The sequence below is a fragment of the Callorhinus ursinus genome, unplaced genomic scaffold, assembly GCF_003265705.2.
Source record: "Callorhinus ursinus isolate GAN/ISIS: 27379988/994484 unplaced genomic scaffold, GSC_fseal_2.0 scaffold97, whole genome shotgun sequence".
In the NCBI taxonomy this organism is placed as follows: Eukaryota; Metazoa; Chordata; class Mammalia; order Carnivora; family Otariidae; genus Callorhinus; species Callorhinus ursinus.
In genome coordinates, this window is record NW_027397159.1 from 1,961,974 (window position 1) to 1,981,784 (window position 19,811).

Here is a 19,811-nt window from a genome sequence, read left to right on the forward strand (position 1 = left end):
GCCTCCTTCTTTCTCAGCCCTTCCTGCCTCCCTGGTCTAGGATGCCTTCCCCCAAACCTAACGAGGATGCCCCACAACCCCCCAGTACCCTCACCAGGGCCCGCCTGCACACCTGTCCCCCCCCCACACGCTCTGACCCTCACCCCTCCCCTCCCCAACTCAGCCACCACCCATCCCACGAGCCCCTGCTGGCCTCCTTCACCCCAAACACAAATGCACCACTCGGGGTGTCACTCGGACCAATGCTGAGAGTCTCCCCCTCCTTCTGACGCCAACAAGATGAAATACTCCCTTGCTAGTTGGTCTGCTTCGGGCTCTTTGAAAACGTGATGGAGACAATATTCAGGATGCTTTTTTGAAAACAGACACAGACTTTTATGAACATGAGAGCATGCGATTCCTTACTATCAGCCAATAATACCCAGTCCGCATTCAAGTTCGTCTGGTTATCTCAGAAATACTCCAGTGGGTTTGGTTCAAACCAGGATCCCAACACCATCCACACATTGCATCTGGCTCGGATTTCTCTTAGGTCTGTGTCTCTTTCTCTTTCTCCTACAGATGCATTTACCTTAATTAATCAGGAAAATATGAAAAGAGCAAGTGAACAGGATTTTAAACAAAGGAGCATATTGGGCAGGGACCTGGGGGCACCGCACGTCATCCCCTTGCTGTTCGCAGACGTGCATCCTGTGTCCCCGGGAAGGTCACAAGGCCCTCGGTGCACCCTGTTCAGGTGAGCGGCCGTAGTCCATCACTCTGCCCGGACGCCGGACCAGGGGTCCAGACCACTCTCGGGCCTCGCGGGCATTGCATGGGGTAGAGATGAGTCCATGCGCCCCAGCGAGGTGGCAGAGGCCAGGGACCCTGGTGTGTCACTGGTGGTTTGGGTCGTGCTCATTTGGTAGGAGCTGCTCAAACTTTCCTCTGAAAGGAAATTCTACAGAACAGAACGTGGAAAATCCTCAAGAAGAAACACATTAATCGGCCCCTTGGGGCCGGCCACCCAGGGGTGCACTTGGCCACCACCTCCAGGCTGGCTTCTTACAAAAGCTTTGGGGCATCTGACTCATTACCTACTTTTTATTTTGGAGAAACTGTAGATCTGCGGAGAAGCCGTGGCAACCGCTTTATGGGTCTTTCCTAACACCCCAGGTCCCGGGCCCTTGGAAACCTCACTAGGGCCCACCCAGCCCGCGGCCCCAACGACATGCTCCCCCGTCCCCCTGTAGTCCCCCTTCCCTGGCTCTTGATCTCCCTGAGCCTCAGTCCCTGTGTTTTCCTCCACGGGCGGGGACCTCCCTCCCTCCAATCCCTTCCGCAGGTGCAGTATGGGAACCAGGCTCTCTCTAACCCAGGCGTGGGGCAGTGCACATGGCCAAGGGCCGTCGGCCTGTCCGTGGAGAGGGCCCAGCTGCTAACCCCGGGGACCGGGGACTGTCCGATTCTGTGCTGTCATGTGTGTTCCCGGGAGCCAGGCCACGGAGCTCCGAGGCGCAGTCGGTCCCACGGGTCACTGCCCCCAGCAGGGGGGGACGTCCACACAGCTTCTGTACCCAGCTGGGATCCTGCTTCCCAGTGAGAGGGGCAGCAGGTGGGAGGGCGCGGGCCACACGTCCTGCTCCAGCCAGCCACTGTGACTGCCAGGAGCTGCCCAGCGGGGGCCCCGGCCTTAGCAAGTGCCCTGAACCAGAGCCCCTGAACCCCGGGCCCGTGGCCAGCACTGCGCATCTGAGGATCTCCCCACATGGCATCGAGATCTCGCAGACCTTCTGTCGTCTGTAAGGGGGCACTGCCGTAACCTCCTCAACACCGGAGTCAGCACCATGCCTTCAGCACAGGAAAGCCGGACCAACCATTTACACACGATCCTCCACGCTCCCATTTCTGTCAGAGTGAGAGCCAGAGTCCCTGTGAAGGCCCACAAGGTGCTGAGTGATGGGCTCCCCACCCCCACCCCCAGTGCACACACTATTGTCTCTGATTCACCTCCTGCCACAGGGCCTTTGCACGTGCTGCCTCCGCAGCCTGGAAACTCCTCCCCCAGCATCCAAATGGATCCCACACTCCCCTATTCCATGCCACCACCTGGGTATCACCTTCCAGTCCGATCTCCCGGACCACCCCACATGCCAGCACACGGTGCCCACACTCAGGCCCCTTGTCCGCCTCTGAGGCATCCGCCACACCCAGCACCCTACATCGTCTACCTCTCCACTCCTCAAGAGGATGACCCTGTGGGCGCAGACCCTTTCCCCGGATGGCTCACCACTCTGCGCCCAGCACACAGAACGCGGCCCGCACGCAGGGGTCCTCTACATACCTGTGGAGCCAACGAGCTGCTTGTTTCATGAAAACAAGGAAGGGGGAGCATGCCTACGTCTTTGTCGGTGGGGAGGAGGCAGAATATCCCTGTTTCCCGCCAGAAGAACACAAGCTAAGAAGCAGGTGAAGCGAACCACACGGGCGTTCAGACGGAGGATCAGGGGCTGTGCTTCCTCACCCGAAGCTCACATGGAAGGACCCAGAACTCCGTCTGCAAAGCACCAGGAGTGAGCTGGGGCGGGGGAGCGGGGAGAGCAGGGGCCCTGCCCACCCCTCCCCTGCAGCCTGCTTGCAGCCCGCCCTCCCTTCCCCCCATAGACCGCTGTCCGGACACCCACTGCACAGCTCAGAAGCACAGATGTCCCCGACTCTTCTCCAGAGAAGCGTCTCCCAAGAACCCATGAAGCAAGGGCTGCAGAGGAGGATGCCCCCATCTGCCCACGTGCACGGATCCCGCTGCACACCTCCAGCCCCCAGCTCTGCGCCCCCCGGCATGGCTCGGCGTCACATGGCACATGCCTGGGGTCCCGGTCCAGTGGGCACACGCGTCCACGGCCCTGTGACAACCCCTCTCGGCCAAGATACGGGAAGAGTCTGTTGCCACATCCTCACGCTGACCAGCTGTGATGTCACAGACGGGGCGGGGTGGGGGCAGGCAAGCAAACCCTCACTCTTATCTACAAATGGAAACCAAGCCCAAAAGTCTCCTCCAGCAGGGACCACCCCGGGAGGAGCCACACGTGTCCACCGACCCACGGGGACGGGCTGCGGCCCCTCTGCCCCCGGCTCTGCTCCCGGCTCGCACCTGTAGGCTCGCCATCCCAGGGCAGAGGCTGCGCTCAGCAGCACCTCCCCTCTGCCTTCAGGGCCCCGTCCCTGTCCTGGATGCGGTGCCCGGACAGCAGAGGGCTCGCCCCTGAGGACAGGACAGCCCCCCGCAGAAGGAGGGAGGGCGCCTGATCCTGCCCTGGCTGCAGCACGTCTGCCACCTGCTGGGTCCCCGCCCAGCGGCCCCGACTGCTGCCGGTGGGGGGGTCGTGGTCCCTTGCTGCCGACGTGACAGGATACCTGCTCCTGGGTACGCGGTCACCAGAACCAGGGATTAACTGTTATGTTTGCACACTTACACACTCGGTCATCTTTTCTAGTTACGGACAGTCCTGTTTAGGAATTCATCGTTGGAGGGAAGGGTTTTTTTTTTTTTCCCCCATCTGGGGGAAATGACTTTAATAGGCCTTTTGTTTAAATACAAAGGTAAAGCCAAATTCCTGTTCCACAATGAGAAAGTTCAACTAACCAGAGCAAAACCACATAATAATATTCAGCACACATGCTCACTACGTGTCAGGTACAAATCCAAGCATGGCACCCTTATGACTCATTAAACCTCCTAGCGATCCCATTTAAGAGACGGGAAAGCAGAGGCACAGAGTGGGGGAGTAACTTGCTCAAGATCACATAGCAAGTGAGCGGCAGAGTCTGGATTCAAACTCAGAGAGTCTGGCTCCAAAGTCTGAGACATCGATGACGCCGCCGCATCACCCTTTAGCTCGCAAGGAGAGAAGCGGGAATCTGGCCACGTGAAAATCTACCAATTTGCAAGCGTTAGAGATCATCTTTTTAAAAAATCTAAACACGGACTCTGACAAAACTCATCAAGAATATCTCAACAAATTAAAGAAATTGGATTTTAACTGGGAAAACAAGTCACTAAGGAGGCTGCGCTGTTGGGGCCTATTCCTTGCTCGCGTGTGGCTCCGACGCAGAGGGTCCTGCTTCATGTCCTTCCTATGGTGTCACTTCCGCAATCCCCGTGGGACAGAGGCCCCCGCTGGCTCCCCTGCCATCTCACCCATCAGAACACGACCTGGTACAGGGAGCCAGCAGCCGGCCCCCAGCTCAGTCGTGCTTGACCAACGCTGACTGTTTCTCCTGTTAGCCCACGCAGGAGTGGGCCTGTGTCCAATTCTGCCACTGAGACATTAGGGGAAGTCTCCAGGGGCAGGGCTGGGGAGGCACGGACATTTAGTAAAATGGGACATCGAGGAAAATCCTCCCCATTCTTCTCTGTTCGGTGGACACTGTGTAACAGTCTGTGCCTGGATCCCTGGCAGCCATCTTGTGACCATGAGGAGAACCAGCCTGAGATACGGACTCAGAGAATTAGCCACGTCTGGAACAGTCCTGTCTCCAAATTTCTTATTCTATGGAATCCTAAATGTTCCTTCTTCAAGCCATTTCAACTGGGTTTTCTATTCCTGCAGCCACGAGCATTCTGAACAATATACTGGTTCTGCCTCCTTCCACAAGGAGCCTTCCAGGGCCTTCCTGAGCCTCACCTGCTGGCGCCTCCACGAACTAACAGAGTGGGGGGTTGGAGGTCAACTCTTCCAATCCCCACATTTTCAGAGGAGGAAGCTGGACCTACGGGTTTGAACGTACCCATAATCACCTAGCGGGTAAGTGGCAAGGGCCTGGTGTGAAGCCCCCACCGGACATCCCAGTTTTGGATGTGCAAAGTGTCGGGCTACCAACAAGGTCACTGGCATGCGTGACAAAAGTGAAGGCCAGTGGATACAGTGAGTGAGCCCTGAAGTCCTGCCTCCCAACACCTGTTGGGCTGGAAGTGGCGGGTGACAGATTGCAGGCACGGGGTTTGCAGAACAGACCGCAGAAGCCGTAAACAGACCCCTCCCGTCCCCTCGGCCTGAGTACCCTCTGTGTGTTGATGGCTTCCCGATTTAGGCCACCTGCGCTCTCCCGAGCTCCGGTCTCTGGGCCAGCTTAGTTTCTTGACTTTGGGTCTAACAGGGACCTCAGACTCACTGCTGACAAAGCATGGCTCTCGGTTACTGGCCACCGAGCATCCCTTCCCCGCTCCCCCTCAGAGCAGAAGGCTCCCGCACTCAGCCGTCTGCTTGGGCCAAGCACCTGGCAGGCACCACTCTCTGTCCCAGCCAGGGCCCCCGCAAGAAACAGAACTTATAACAGTTCACACGAGGAGATGTTTCAGAAAGGGCCCCTCTCAGAGATAAGGGCAGGACGCACACAGACGCTGTGGGCCGAGGGGCACAGAGACCGGCGGGGAATCACGGAGTTCTTGGAGGCCGGGGAAGCTGGGGTCCCTGCGTGGTGGGAACTGCGATCAGGATGTGATGACCCCGCCGCCGCGGTTTGAACGTGTATGTTCCCCAAACTCTCATCTTGAAATCCTAACGCCTGGTGTGACAATGTTAGGAGGTGAGCCTTTGGGCGGTGCCGGGGTCATGAGCATGGCGCCCCCATGAATGGGATTCGTGCCCTCACGTGAGACCCACAGAGCTCCCGGTCCTCCTGCCACATGAGGACACGGGGAAGTCTGCCCCCGGGAGGAGGGCCCTCACCCTCTGGTGCCGGCAGCCTGATCTCGGCTGTCCAACCTCCAGAGCCGGAACAACACGTCGGCCGTGGGTGTCTGTGGTCCTCTGTTACTAACAAGCTCCGCTAACAGAGACGTGGTCCTGAAGAAGCGTCGGGAGGGCGAACACACACCCCACCTGTCTCCTCCTCCTCACGCTCCCCATCGGTCAACCAGGCCAGAATCAGAGGGCGAGCACCAGGGTGATGTGGTCCAAGGGGTCAGCCTCCGGGGCGTGGGGCAAGAAGGGCAGAGTAGGGGAGGGGCGGCACGGGGACTGCACGCATGCATGCAGACCCTGCCTAACGCGGCACCTCACCCACCACGGAACCTACCACGGGGGGCCCAGGGGGGCCTGAGAACAGCCTAAGCTCTGAAAACATCCCCACTCCGTTCAGATTCATCAGCAGACAAGGGACGCTCTCCTGGCTGGGGGTGGTCCGGCCGCCTCCGTGAAATCACTGGCTGAGCGCTCACCTACGCGGACAAAGGGACAACCCGTAGGAAGGCAGGCTTGAAACGCAAACAGGAAGTAAAGAAACAGAACCGACCAGCAATACCAGGACGGGCACAGCACACCTGGAGTTTGCCCAGATCTAGATGCAAGTCAGGCCGCAAAGAGACAAAGCAAGGAAGGAACCGACAGAGCAGAATCAGCCTCGGGGAGGGCCGGCACGCAGAGCTAAGTACTGCCACTATACCTGTGATTCACGGATAACACGTTATCTAAAACCTCTGGTCTTGAACAACACACTGTAAGGGGTGTGAAGCAACCTTAAGGTGCATTCTGATCAAGGAAATTTTCCTTTTTTTTTTTAAAGATTTTTTTTTGAATATTGAGATTTTTTTTAAGATTTTATTTATTCATTTGAGACACAGTGATACAGAGAGAGAAAGCATGAGCAGGGAGAGAGGCAGAGGGAGAAACAGGCTCCTCGCTGAGCCAGGAGCCCGATGTGGGGCTCGATCCCGTGACCCTGGGATCATGACCTGAGCCAAAGGCAGACGCTTAACCATCTGAGCCACCCAGGCGCCCCTAAAGATTTTATTTTTAAGTCATCTCTACACCCAACAGGAGGCTCGAACTCACAACCCCGAGATCAAGAGTCGCACGCTCCTTGGACTGAGCCAGCTGGGTGTCCCCAAAGGAAATTTTCAACTTTAGGTTTGTGGGCCCTCCTCTTGGGTCCCGGGGAGGTGGTACGTTAACGTCTACTGAAGTCAGAAGGACTGCACCACACTTCAAAGCAGGGGCTCTAGTTCTGCCCTGAGCACACACTGAACATCTGCTTCATTAGCAAATAACCTTAAAAAAAAAAAAAAACTCAAACATAAAAGAGAAGTGTAAAGCCACCATAAGTTTCCAAAAGATGGAGCCATGCGGCCTCAGATACTAAACACACAAGACGGTCTGTAACTCTCTGGAATGTCCTTCATCATGATGATTTGTAACTTTATGTTAAAAACAAAACATACATAACCCTGCTCCAAATGCTCCTTCCCCAGAGCACTTTCTCCTTTATGAAGATTGTATATCCTGGGCAGCTATCCTAACTGGGGCTTGAATACAACTCCTTTCCTTTCTCTTTAAAAATTTTTTAAAGGTTCGTTCATTTTATGTCAACAGGTCCCTACTCAGGAAAAAAGCAGTGGATAGAGACTCTGTGTTCAGACGTTCAGTGCGCAAAGACTCGAGGCAGCTGTTACGTATGTAACCAAAGAACTAAAGGAAACCATTCTTAGTAATGAATCAAGAGATTCTCAAGTAGATGGAAATACATATTTTTTAAAAAAGATCAAATGAAAATTCCAGAGTTGAAAAGTGCAGCTACAGCGATGAACAGATTTGCTCCATGGTGGATTTCAGGGTGTAAAGAATCCAAGCACCGAATTGAGATCAGTAGACATTATCCAATACAAAGAACAGAAAGAAAAAATACGGAAGAGAATGAACAGAACCTCAGAGACGGAGGGGAGACCAAGAAGATTATCAAGATACCTGTAAGGGGAGTCCCAGAAGGAGAGAAGGGCAGGGGCTGGAGGAGATATTTGAAGACATAATGGATAGCCAAAAACTTCCCAAATTTGATGAAAAACAAAATATATAGAGGTCTATCTATACCTAGGCACATGCTGGTCGAGCTCTCAAAAGACAAGGAGAATCGTGACAGTAGCAAGAAAGAAGGGATGTACCGTAGGGACCGTTAGGGGCCCCAGGATAACAGCTGCGGGGCATGGTGGGGGCGGGAGGCCATGGAGGGATGACCTCAAAGGGCGCAAGACTGTGAACCAGGAGTTCACAGTCCACACAGTACCCTTCAAAACTGAGGATGAAACGGAGACATTCCCGCATAAAGACCGAGAACATGCTGCTACCAGACCTGTCTTCCCAGAAACACCAAAGGAGGTCCTGTGAGCTGAAAGCAAGAGACTCGGTAGTGATGAGGGCCTGTAGGAAGAATCACAGCACCAGAAATGGTCGAGCCAAGCGCTAATATCAAAGGCACGGTAAGTATATCTTCCTCTTTTCTTAATGCCTCTGAAAGACACAAGTTGCGTACAAAGAGTAATTTTGTCCAGATTATACAAAGAGCTCTTATGATTCAAAAATAAGAAGCCATCCGCTTTTTAAAAATGTGCCAGAGGTTTGAGTGGCTATTTCACGAAGAGAGGCCCTATGAATGATGAGTAAGCCCATGAAAAGGTGCCCCTCTCCCTGAGCCGGTGGGGAACATGCAGAGTAAAACCGCGGGGAGACAGCACATGGCACTGTCGAGCGTAGCTACAAGAAAAAGACAGACGGCGCCGAGTGTTGTCGAGGACGCAGAGTCTGGGGTCCCTGCACGCTGGTTGCTTGGGGGACCAGGAAATGGTGTTACAGTGAGACAAACAGCGTGGCAGTTTCGTAAAGTTACGGGTTCATGCGACCCAGGAGCGTCCCCAAGAGAAATGACACCATGTGTCTGCAGACGTGGACGCCCACAAAGCTCGGGCAGCACCGCTCACGACGGCTAGGCCTGCGGTCAGCTCCAATGTCCACGAAGCGGTGAGCGGATACACGAGGCGTGGTTTACACTAAAAACAATAGAAAGGAACAAAGTAGGGATTCGTGGTACAGAACGGACAGACCTCACGAGTGGGACATTGAGGGGAAGCAGCTGGACTCGGTGTGCACAGAATGTCCAGAGAACCCGGATCACAGAGAGAAGGCATTCTGCAGGGTTCCCAGCCCTGTGTGCGTGCGTGTGCGTGTGAAATGTCCGGGAACTGGATGCCGCATGGTTACACAAGCCTATAAATTTACTAAAAACCACAGAACTCTACCGCTGTGACAGGTGAACTCACGCAGATTAGACCTCAGGAAGCACCTGCAGAAAACACGACGGTGGGCGGGCACCCTGCTGCCCCGCCTCCGCCTGCCCTACAAGCCGCTGCGGCCGGGGCGCCCATGTCCAGGTCTGGGCCCTCGCGGCCCATGAAGCCCAGAGGACGTGGGCGGGCGCTGGAGCTGCCTGGGCTGGGTCCCGGTCCCACCAGACCAAACCAGCCCGGCCCGGAGCCCCGAGACAGCGAGCCTCAGCACCCAGGGGCAGGCAGCGCGGAGGCCACCCCATGCCACCCCCCACTTCTGCCCGGAGCCCCACTCTGCCCCAGAGGCCACCTGCGCTGGGAGCCCCACTCTGCCCTCGGGCAGGCCTTGCAGCGCCGGGCGTCCAGCAGGAAGCGAGGGACACACAGAGGCTGTGCGTGTGCGTCTCTGGCCACAGCTTCTGCGCCCACCCTGGCCTGAGGTCCTGGGAGGTTCTCAGCGCCCCACCCCCTCCTCTGTCTTGAGGGGCCCGAGGTCACACTGGGTCAGACCTCTCCAGCACTCCAGGCAGCCTTTTCTGGAACTTACCCTGTGGGGAAGTCAAGGCCTGAGCCGCCTTCTGTGGTTTAGGAGCGCGCCCCCTCCCCTGCAGTGGCCCCAGTCCGAGGGGGAAGACGGAGGCCGCCAGGCTGTCCACAGCCCTGAGGTCAAGGTGGAGGGTGGCTGGGCCTGCTGACTCCAGATGCACGGGCTGCCACGGCGGGCCCCCCGGTAGGCTCTGCCACGGACGGTCAGCCCTGCTTCGTCCCCTCTGCACCATGCACCAGCCGAGGCTAGCAAAGGGAGCAGCGGGACCAGCCAAGCGCAGGGTGGCCTGGGGGCCGCCATTTCCCCTCTGTACTGGCCAGGAGCCCGGCCCGCACCGCTCCCCCCCCCCCCCCCGCCCGCCACGGCCCGCTGCCCACCTCCAGCTGCTGGGCAGCCCGGTGGGTGTGAATCCCGTCCCAGGTGAATCCTGTTGTAAGCTCGTGGGAGGGCATGACTTGAGGTGCACTTAAGTGAATAGACTCTACTGGCAGAGGTCACAGAGAGGACACCACCCCGGCTGAGCCGCGGCTGGCTCTGGGCTGTGGGAAGGCCCCTCACACTCCCGTCCTTGGGGTGGGGCTGCCGTTTCCCACGGTGGGAGTGCGTTTCCAGGCTGCACCTTGAGGGGCATGTGGTGCTGAGACCCTGTGGACGGTGCAGGGACCCCACTGAGGCCTCCCCGTGAACCCCAAGGTGCTGGTGGGCGGGGCCAAAGCCTGCTCGTCTGCTGCCCCAGACGAGCCTGGATGGGAGCTCCCCCGATGTCACACCCGCCTGCCGCCCGCCCGTCTGGGGCCTCCAGCCTGCTTCTCGGCCTCCCCAGACGTCACCCGGGGAGCTCGTGAAGGTTCAAACTAACAAAATTCATGACTTTATCATCTAAACTACATATAAAAAGTACAAACGAAGGAGCTAACTTACTGCACGTGTGTATCAAGATTGCAGTTTGAAGGGAGACTCGCTGTGGAAGGGGCATCGGGAGAGGGATGAATGTATGGGAGCCGAGCTCCACAACCTGCTCGCCCCAGGACCGAGTTCTCTTCCTTTTTTAGAATTCTGGTTTTTGAACATCACTTTCCAATATGGTTAGAATTTAAGGGTTGTGAATTTAGGAAATCCCACTTAAGAAAAATTCTGAAAAAGGATTAAGCAATGAAAGAGGGTAAACAGCTCAGCGCACCTGGGGGCAGGACGACTCCCCCAACCCCATTAATAAAGGAGAATCTGTCGAGTGGACATACGCAGTGGAAGCCAGTGACTCTGGAACGTAACCCACGTCCCCTGGATTAGCATTTGTTGTGAGCCGCCGGAACTCAGATGGGCTCTGAGACACGGGCCACAGAGGCTTGTAATAACACAAATAACCTATCAACACCCCACATCATTAACTCACATTAGGACACAAAAAAAACGGCCACAGGTTAAGAGTAATTTTCCTAGAACGATTTATTAATGGATATGCAGTAAAGTATGTCCCCAAAAATCTTTCCAGAAATGACAAGACAGAAAGTAAATTGGTTTTCAGTTCTCTGGCAGTTTTTTTTTTTAATGTAAACATAAAATATTTGAAGAAATGACAAAAAGTAACAAGTGAACCTGTAAATATATTTTTAAAAAATCTGATCTCAAACAGGTGCTTAAGGCTTACACATACAGACGTGCTATGTGATGACTGACTTAAATATTTATCTAAACAGAAATCAAAAGGCATTTCCGTAACTTCAGTGACAAAAGCACACATTCGGTGAGGCCTTCAGACGAAGGGAGAGCGACCTGGACGAGCACAGCCGGGACCGTGATGGGAGACGGAGCTGGAGGAGAACAGGGGCCAGACGGACACATGGACATAATGACACAAACAGACGGACACACGGACATAATGACACAAACAGACGGACACACGGACATAATGACACAAACAGGTGCACAGAAGCTACACAAATACAAGCAGGATCACTACGTATTTAAACATCCCTCCAGGCACGTCTCCGACGTAGGCACACGTCGGTGAGCACACCCCACTGACAGGCCATTTCAAGGTTTTTAAGAACACGTGACAGCCAGAAGGCTCCTCTCGTAATTCTGAGGACGCAGAGGTGACCAGCCAGCAAACGAAATGCATCCGTTCAGATCGGAGTCTAAGCTAGGCCGCTGGATGCATAAATTAGGAACGAGTGGAATTCATGATTGGATTACATACAGAACACAGTTTGCAAACTGCTCAATATCATTCACACCTACTGTGCGGAGTCAAACGTCCCCATCCGTTTCCAAACCAACGTCAGAACACAGGCGTGCGCTTACACCGTCATGGACAGTGGAAACCGGTTTGTGACATTTTGAACATCCTTCACATTCATTTACAATTTGACTAGCTGCTTTCTTCAAGACGTCCACTCACTAGTGAGATCCCATACATTTTACAAGTCAAAAAATAAACCATATTATACTAAAAAACATGAATGAGCAATAAAATGTTTACCTATAGATTCCTATAAACTTTGGGAATTCACTTTTGAAGTTCAGCAGAATAGTGAGTACTTAACAAGGGCATTTCAGGACTCTGTACAACAGTTTACATTTAGAAGAATTAACGTCTGGAAATAATTTCCATGAGTTTAGAAAGTACTAAATCTTGGTCTTCTCACCATCCTAAGCTCAGGCCTCATTAATGTAAACAGGGACACACAGACCTTATTTCTAATGAACAAGCAAGAGGCCATGGCCTTTCACAGCGCAGGAACTGATGTCTGAGTTCGGGCCGTGGAGATGAGCAGAGGAACGGGGACTGTCCTGGAGGGGTCAGGTGCACTGGAACCTCACAAATCAGTATCAACAAGGCACTTGAAAGGCTTTCCAGGGGCTTTGCAGCCGACGTGTGCTCTGCCAGAGGCAAATGGTAAACAACTATGCAAAGCTCCAATACTACAAGCACTCTTTCAAAAGGCAATATTCAATATATAAAAATGGAGTAAATTAAGATGTTAATATATTAAATAATTTATAAACATTTAAAATTATAGATATCTTACAAAATAGCTCTGATGATAAACATTTTTGTTGCAAACACCAAACAAACACGATTTAAACACAGTACAAAACCGTCTCTTAATTAGCATGTTAGCTGAAGGGGTGGGGAAGGAAAGCTCAGACCTGAAATCTAGTACCTTCCTAACATAAAGTATTCCTAATTAAACTTCACATGTGTTTTTAACACTGAAATATAAAAAAAAATTGAAATTTTCAATAATTCCTTATTTTAAGGCCATTGAAATAAGTTTCACCTCGTTACATTTTGGTGATGTGCTGTTCGGAGTCCAGGGACATTGGGGGTAACGGGCACGCCCATCCGGCTCACAGACCTTCCCTGCACGACGCATCCTGTCAAGTTTTCCCCTCGCCTTCACTAAGACAAGATCAGCACCCAGCGCCATACGTCACGGCGCCTGGGGCTCAGGCGTGGAACTGGAGGCACGGACCTGCTGCAGCTGTGGTCTGGCTCCGAGGAGAGTGGCCCTCAGGACATCGTTGCTATGACAGCGTTGTTGCGAGGACAATTCCAAGGATCACAAGCACAACAATCACACAAATAACAATGAACATCATTTTCTGCAAGTTAAAAAAAACACACTAATTAATTTGCAAGGTATCAAAAGAAAGAAATCACTAATGTCATTTCTTTAAAAAATCTGAGAGTTTAAAATACGAATCTTACAGGCTGCAGAAAAGGGAGGGGTGGGGAAGGAAACCTCCACGGTCAAAGCTCTGCGTTATGCACACGTGTCTATTAAATTAAGGGGATGTAGTTAAAACAGGTGTTGTTACGACCATGACTTGCTCCTGGAGAGAAAGGCAACATCCACTTGGCACCGTGTGGGTCCTTCACAAACGCTCTCTACTGATCACACTGAAATGAGAAGCTGCTATTCCTCGGATGTACTACACATCTTCTCAAAGCTTTAAATGACTCTCTCCTTTGCTGACATCCTACTTACCCATGTGTTTACACTGAGGTGTGTGCACGTGTGTGAGAAACCATAAGCCGCTGGCCCGTCTTCCGCCGCACCCACAGCCCAGAGGCCGGGCAATGAGCACAGCGGGGTTTGTTTTTCAGCTGACAAGCATCCCTGCCCAGCTGGAAGCTAAACCACCTTCGGCTTAAGGCATCTGGTCGGGTCCAGGGGACTTGCCCGTGCGAGAAGGACTAGATGAAAGGCACCTGCGTGACCCTGAGTTCTCTTTGCGGACAGCAGACTCCTCACCTGCACCGCCGCAGAGTGCACACAGGCCACACGGCCGCCGGAGAAACCCTCCTGCGGAGCCGGCACCGGCCTGCAGCAGCTCCATCACCACCGTGGGCCCTGACGCTCAGCGGGCCAGGCCCTCAGGAAACTGTGTCATGCAGAGGGTAGGGAGCGCTGCCTTCGGGGCCCCTCCCCATCAGACTCGAGCACGCTCGTGGCGTGAGGACTGTGGCCCTGAGAACTCCACTCAGCACCTTGATCTGAGGACAGCCTTTCCCTTAGGCGTACGGTACCTTAGTCCTTAGCCACCACCTGGGGTCCCTGGGAGAAGCAGCCACCTGGGGTCCCTGGGAGAAGCAGCCACCCTGCATGTGAGCTCTTTCCGCGCCCCCGGGGGCTGGCTCTGCGGTGTCGGGCACTGCGCACATGTGTCCTTCCTTCCCCACTGGCTTGCAGGGGTGCTCCCCTGAATTCCATGACAGCTGGCCCCCTGCGCCCCAGATGCCACAACCGTTCTCGTCTAACACCCTGCTAACAGCTCAAACCAAACGTGTGCCCTCCTCTCAGTGGGCAGAGCACACCCCGGGGCACCAATCCTGTTCTGAGTTATGTCAGAACATCCTGTTCTGAGTTATAAAGAACCACGGGCAAGGCACACTCTGCCTGTCTCCTCAGACAGGAAATTAAGCATCCCACCCAGGCTGCAGAGCTGTGGGGACTCGGATTGCCTCCACAAGGTGCCTACAGTCCAGTGCCTGGCCTACCGGAGGGCTCTGCTGAAAACAGAAATTACAGCAACCAGGTCCACTGACACAGCTACAATTATCAACCACTGCATTTGTATAAAAGGAATAATTGTTGGTGTGCACTTTGGTGTGTTTTTATCAATGAGGATTATTCTGTGTTCTTTTTTAAAGACATTAGGGTAAACCGGGCATCTGGACCCACAGCCCACGATAAGCCCACTGCTCCCCCAAAAATCACACTGAAAAACCTGCTTTTACTCAATGGCATTACCAAACAGCACCCCTGGGTCCAATCTAAAAATTAATTTTAAAATCTTTAGTGTAACCACATTCAACCAACCATATTATGACCACCAGGAAAAATTAAGAAAATACATGTATTTAAAGCAATTATAAAAATATTTTTAAATGCAATTACATTAACGAAGAAAAATCACAGACACCATGTTTTCCAGCAGAGCTAACAGAACAGCATCGTGAAGATCACATAAACATCCAAATAAAAAGAGTGCTAAGCCTCCTTCCTTCTAAAGAACGAACTTCCACCAACGCAGCGGCCAGAGCCTATTCTGAAACAACTTCCCGAGTGATCGTGTGTTGCAGGGACCGCGCCCGCTTCTCCCCACCGACTGCCAGACTGCCACGCTGCGCGGGCTCAGGGCCACCGGCTCCCGCTGAGACGGAGCGCAGGCCCACAGCACACAGGCCTCCTTACTCGTGTCTGCCACGTGTCTGAGCTTGCTCTCATGGCCACAGAGGGGGCTCCCCCGGAACCACCCGGCAGCACCCGCCCGGCGGCCCTCGGAAGGACCAGGCTGACTCGCCCGGGAGGAGGGGTGCAGCACACCAGCCGGCCTTCTAGCCGGAGCGCTCAGCGGGGAGGAGGCTCCCAAACGCACAAGAGACCAGAGGGAAAGCACAGAATGTACTGAAGGTTGGAGAAAGGTCAACAAAGTAAACAAAAATAAAGATACTTCAATCACTGTCTGCTCTCCTCAGCCGGGGGTGTGGGAAAACCACCTGCAGCCAGCACAGGGCCGCCAGGGAGAGGATGGGCTTTCCCGGAGAACTCTGCTCCGACCCCAGGCCCCCAGGGAAGAGATCTCACAAAGCAAACTTCAGTTGTTGCAGTTACTCCCAAAGCTAAAACTTGAAAGGTACATGAAAGCATTAAGTGCCTCGGGGCTGTGCCACCCGCCACCCAGAGTGCGGGCACCTCAGGGCGGCGTGGGCCCCTCCACACCTGCGCGCAGAGATTTTAACGGCCACGTGAAAAGGGGGCCTCCCTTTAAAGATGCCCCACCTGCAGCCTGCGAAGGCCCAGTGCACGTGGCAGCCGGGCACGGGCACCACGGACGACAGGCCGGGCCCCCGCTCCCCGCCGCGGGCGGGCTGCTGGGACGGTTAAGTACGCTAAAACAGGGCGCGCGTTACCACTATAGCTAATTGGGAAGTCAGTACGCAGATGAGCTGTTACTGCCGTGCTGGCAGGGGCACGCACACTGACGTGATCCACATCCTCACTTGCCAACTGATAAACCAATAATTAGAGCAATTACAGCAACCAGGGCCACTGACACAGCTACAATTATCCACTTTTTCTGTCAAAGGAAAGTAAGCCGTTTACATTACGGTAATTTTCTATCACCACATTAGAAGATATCATTCATTGAAAATAAAACAATCCACAGGAAGCTGCTTCAAAATCTAAGTTACAGGACGTCTCATTGCTTGACAGCTTTTAGTGCTTAAAAAGGGTGATTTTTAGTTTAACGAAGTGAGACTGTTTGGAGATAAACAGTTCTAGAACTCAGGCTATCAGGTCCCATCAGTGAGATGGTGAGTCTGGAGGGAGCGAGGCCCATGACTGATGTTCCCGCAGGCAGACCTACGGATGAGCCCCCCCCCACTTTGTTCTGTGTTTCTCTGCTATTGGTGGTGAGACCCTCCACTGCTCCTGCCCCACCCCAGAAAGCACAGCACCCCAAGGCCGGCTGCACCCCCCCAGGGCCCAGGCAGCTGCGCCGGGAGGGACAGCCGAGGTCTGAGCAGATGTGGCAGCGGGGCGTCTGGGAGCAGAGTGAGCAGCGTGGACAAGCCCTATGATGTCAGGGCTCGGCTGTGTCACTGGACAGATGGTGACAGTGCCGGACACGGGCACCACCCCTCTCAGCAGCTGACACCGTAGGGTGAGGCCTCCTCAGCAGTGGAGTCCACGCTTAACAGGAGGCCTGTTGTCTTTGTAAAACCAACTTTTCAGGAAGATTCTCGCTGCATTGACACGCTGGTTAGGGAAACAAAGGGACCGGCCCTTTGCTAATGACCCTGTCAGGCAAGTCCTCGGTGTGCCTGGAGTAGGCTGAGAACTCATGCGTGGACCTTATCACCTCGCTTCGGGTAGGAGTATTTTTTTTTTTAAAGATTTTATTTATTTACTTGACACACAGAGAGAGACAGCGAGAGAGAGAGAGAGGGAGAGAGCACAAGGGGGAGCAGCAGGCAGAGGGAGAAGCAGACTCCCCGCTAAGCAGGGAGCCCGATGTGGGGCTCGATCCCAGGACCCTGGGATCATGACCTGAGCTGAAGGCAGCGGTTTAACCAACTGAGCCACCCAGGCGCCCCAGGGTAGGAGTATTTTAAAGAGTGATGCCACAGAATACTGTCGTGTCTCAAAGACCACGAACCCACTCAGATGCACCCAGGAGAAAGCAGGGCGCCGTGCTCTGCAGGCTGACAGTGGAGCCCAGACGCACCTGTTATGGGAGGCCCGCGAACAGCCAGCACGGGGACTCCGCGCACAGGCCCCGACCCTCCCTCCCTTCCCGGCACCCTGGAGCCCCCTCTTTACGAGGCCTCTGTGGGCAGCGCGTGGAAACACCCGGCCAAAAAGGCACTGCGAGCCCGCGCAGCCTCCTCCCGGGACGGGAAGCCGCGGCGGGCACTTTGTGCGGGACTTCTCCACCCCGGGGAGAAAGAAACCCAAACAGCCGGACAAGGACACCCGTGAAACGTGGAGAGAGCTTTCTTGTCCCTGAGTCAGAACTGAATGCCGTCATGTCGCCGTTTTCTGAGAAGAGCTTCGCTCACACGCACACGGGGTTCAGGTAAGGACATCACAGCTCCTTCACAAAGCTTCAACGCGGCGGCCGCACAGCAGCCGCAGTCCGCTCTCGGTAATGCGCTTCTGCCTCCAAACCAGAGAACTGGCAAGCAACCCCAGCGAAGAACCAAAGGTTCACTGCACGAAATGTGTGACCAACGGCTTCTAGAATTCCAGGCCCATTAGCTTTACACCCTCCAGATAATGGCCCAAGACGCAGCAGCCTCTGGAGAAACGTGGGGTCACAGAACACAAAGGGTCACAATCACCACACTTACCTACACAACCTTTAACTGCTCAGCAAAAATAATCACTTCAGTTTTAAAGTGAAATAAGAAGTTAAGGAATTACTTATTTCTTGGACTGCCGCATAAGGAGGGCTACATCAACATACTACACTCAAAGCCAAATAAAAAGAATGCACTTTAATTCTTAAAAACCAAACTCACCCTTCTAGCTTTGCTGTGATATTTAATAGCTTTCTTCGTTTCTTCCTTAGCGTGCTCTACGTAGTCTGCGGCATTCATCACGTTTTTTTCTATGTTGTTGATCATTTCGCCCTTAAAACAGAAAAGTTCCAGGCTCAGAGGACATTTTCGAAAGACCTGAGCGCGTATCTTATGCCAGCCGTGGAGAACCGATAAAGTCTTCACGCGGACGTCATGTGCACACAACAGACACCAAATGTTTTTCACGTTTACACACAGAGGAGAACGTTCTAAACATGCCAATGCAAAGTATCAAAGTTTACGTTTTATGAAGAATGAACAGGGATGAGAGGGGTGGGCGACAAGCTGCTGCTGAGAGGCGTGTCAAGTACCTTCCGAGCCGTGCGCTCGTATGTGCGCTCCCGGGGGAGGTGAGGGCAGCCCAACGCCTTCCTGGCGCGCACATACACACGATGTACAATGACATCGTTTCTAATGGGCGGAAACGGTCGTGATTTCTCTCGAACACCAGAAAACCAAGACCAGCGTATGTTTGACGCTGAGCTGACGAGACTCGGGAAGAGCGTGGCGTGAGGCGAGTGCAGGGAGGTGTGAGGGGAGAGGACACGGTCCCTGGCTCTCCGTCCGCGGCATACACACCCTGCAGCAGTGACAGAAGCAGTGGAAAACGACTCACCGTTACCTCACGCCCCCACAAACTCAAGCTCACTAGCGGCTCTGACTACGCACGCGGTCTGAGTTAGAGGAGTCGACAGAGCGCATTAGACACAAAGCTAAGAATACAGCCCTTTTTCTAATGGAGCTTAACGCGACACATCTGGTGTAGAACTGTTATGATTAAAGTCTAAGGTACTCGAAAATCTTTCATAATTACAGAAACAACGTAGAGTCCCTACTGCCAAACGGCTCCCTTCGGAACACTCCCTGAAAATACAAAGCTGGCAGACTCCTGGTGTGGGAAGGCAAGGGCTCTGCCCAGGCCAACAAGAGTGAGCCCCCGCCCCCTGCCCCGGGGCTGCTGGGTTCTCCCACCAATCACACAGTACCTGAGCTTTCCAGTTTATGATAAACGTCCTCAAAATAAACAGTGTTCTTCAAAAGGTCAGTGATACACATGGAGAATGAACCCCGTACAAGGATGGACTTCCTGTCATCCCTCACATAACCCAGAAACTTCTCACCAGACTGCTCCTGCCAGAGCAGGTCCTGAAACCAGCCTTCAGGGGTGTGAGGACGCAATCTACCGAAGATGTGTGACACCGACCCTCCCACGGCACGGGCGTCACCAGAATCCTAACCCCTGAATCAATGAGCAGCTGCGTGCAGGCCTCGCTCCGTACTCGAAACATCACCGACAGCCTGATTCAGGTCCCAGGAGTCAGAACACACAAGCCTGTATTTGACACTGGATTTTATATTTTGTGAGGAATTGTCTACATTCCTTCCATCCTCTCCCAGGGGAACCTCCACACCCTCCCCGCCTGCGTCATTGGACAAACCAAGAAACACCACCACGCAGTGACCACAGGCTTCTAGCTGTGTCACGCACAGTACCCTAAATTTAGAGCTTATTCTTTTAAATGTTTCTCCCAATTATCATTCTAATACATGCTCCTCGTAGAACACTTGAAAATACGTATGTATTTTAGAGA

At 53.8% G+C, this 19,811-nt stretch overlaps 1 protein-coding gene and 1 long non-coding RNA gene across 7 annotated transcripts in view; both read right to left on the bottom strand.

The window, feature by feature from the left end:
* STX2 (syntaxin 2) overlaps positions 1-19,811 on the bottom strand; it is a 204,110-nt gene that overhangs the window by 156,764 nt on the left and 27,535 nt on the right. Inside the window, exons 9-11 of one of the 6 annotated variants that reach the window (XR_012376981.1) lie at positions 18,160-18,270; positions 12,905-13,229; positions 11,049-12,503 (exon numbers count right to left, since the gene is read on the bottom strand). Coding sequence is in view for 2 of the 6 variants with exons in the window: in XM_025858617.2 (XP_025714402.1) it covers positions 16,131-16,211; positions 18,160-18,270 (192 nt within the window). In the remaining 4 variants the exon portion in view is untranslated. Of the gene's footprint in view, positions 1-11,048; positions 13,230-14,204; positions 16,212-18,159; positions 18,271-18,530; positions 18,800-19,811 lie in introns of those variants that run through there. The other 5 variants (XR_012376979.1, XR_012376982.1, XM_025858616.2 and 2 more) reach the window with 5 other exon arrangements.
* LOC141371766 (uncharacterized) lies at positions 379-2,895 on the bottom strand. Its single transcript, XR_012376983.1, has 3 exons — positions 2,790-2,895; positions 2,324-2,536; positions 379-571 (listed from the first exon to the last, which is right to left on the bottom strand). It is a non-coding gene; the product is annotated as an uncharacterized lncRNA (long non-coding RNA).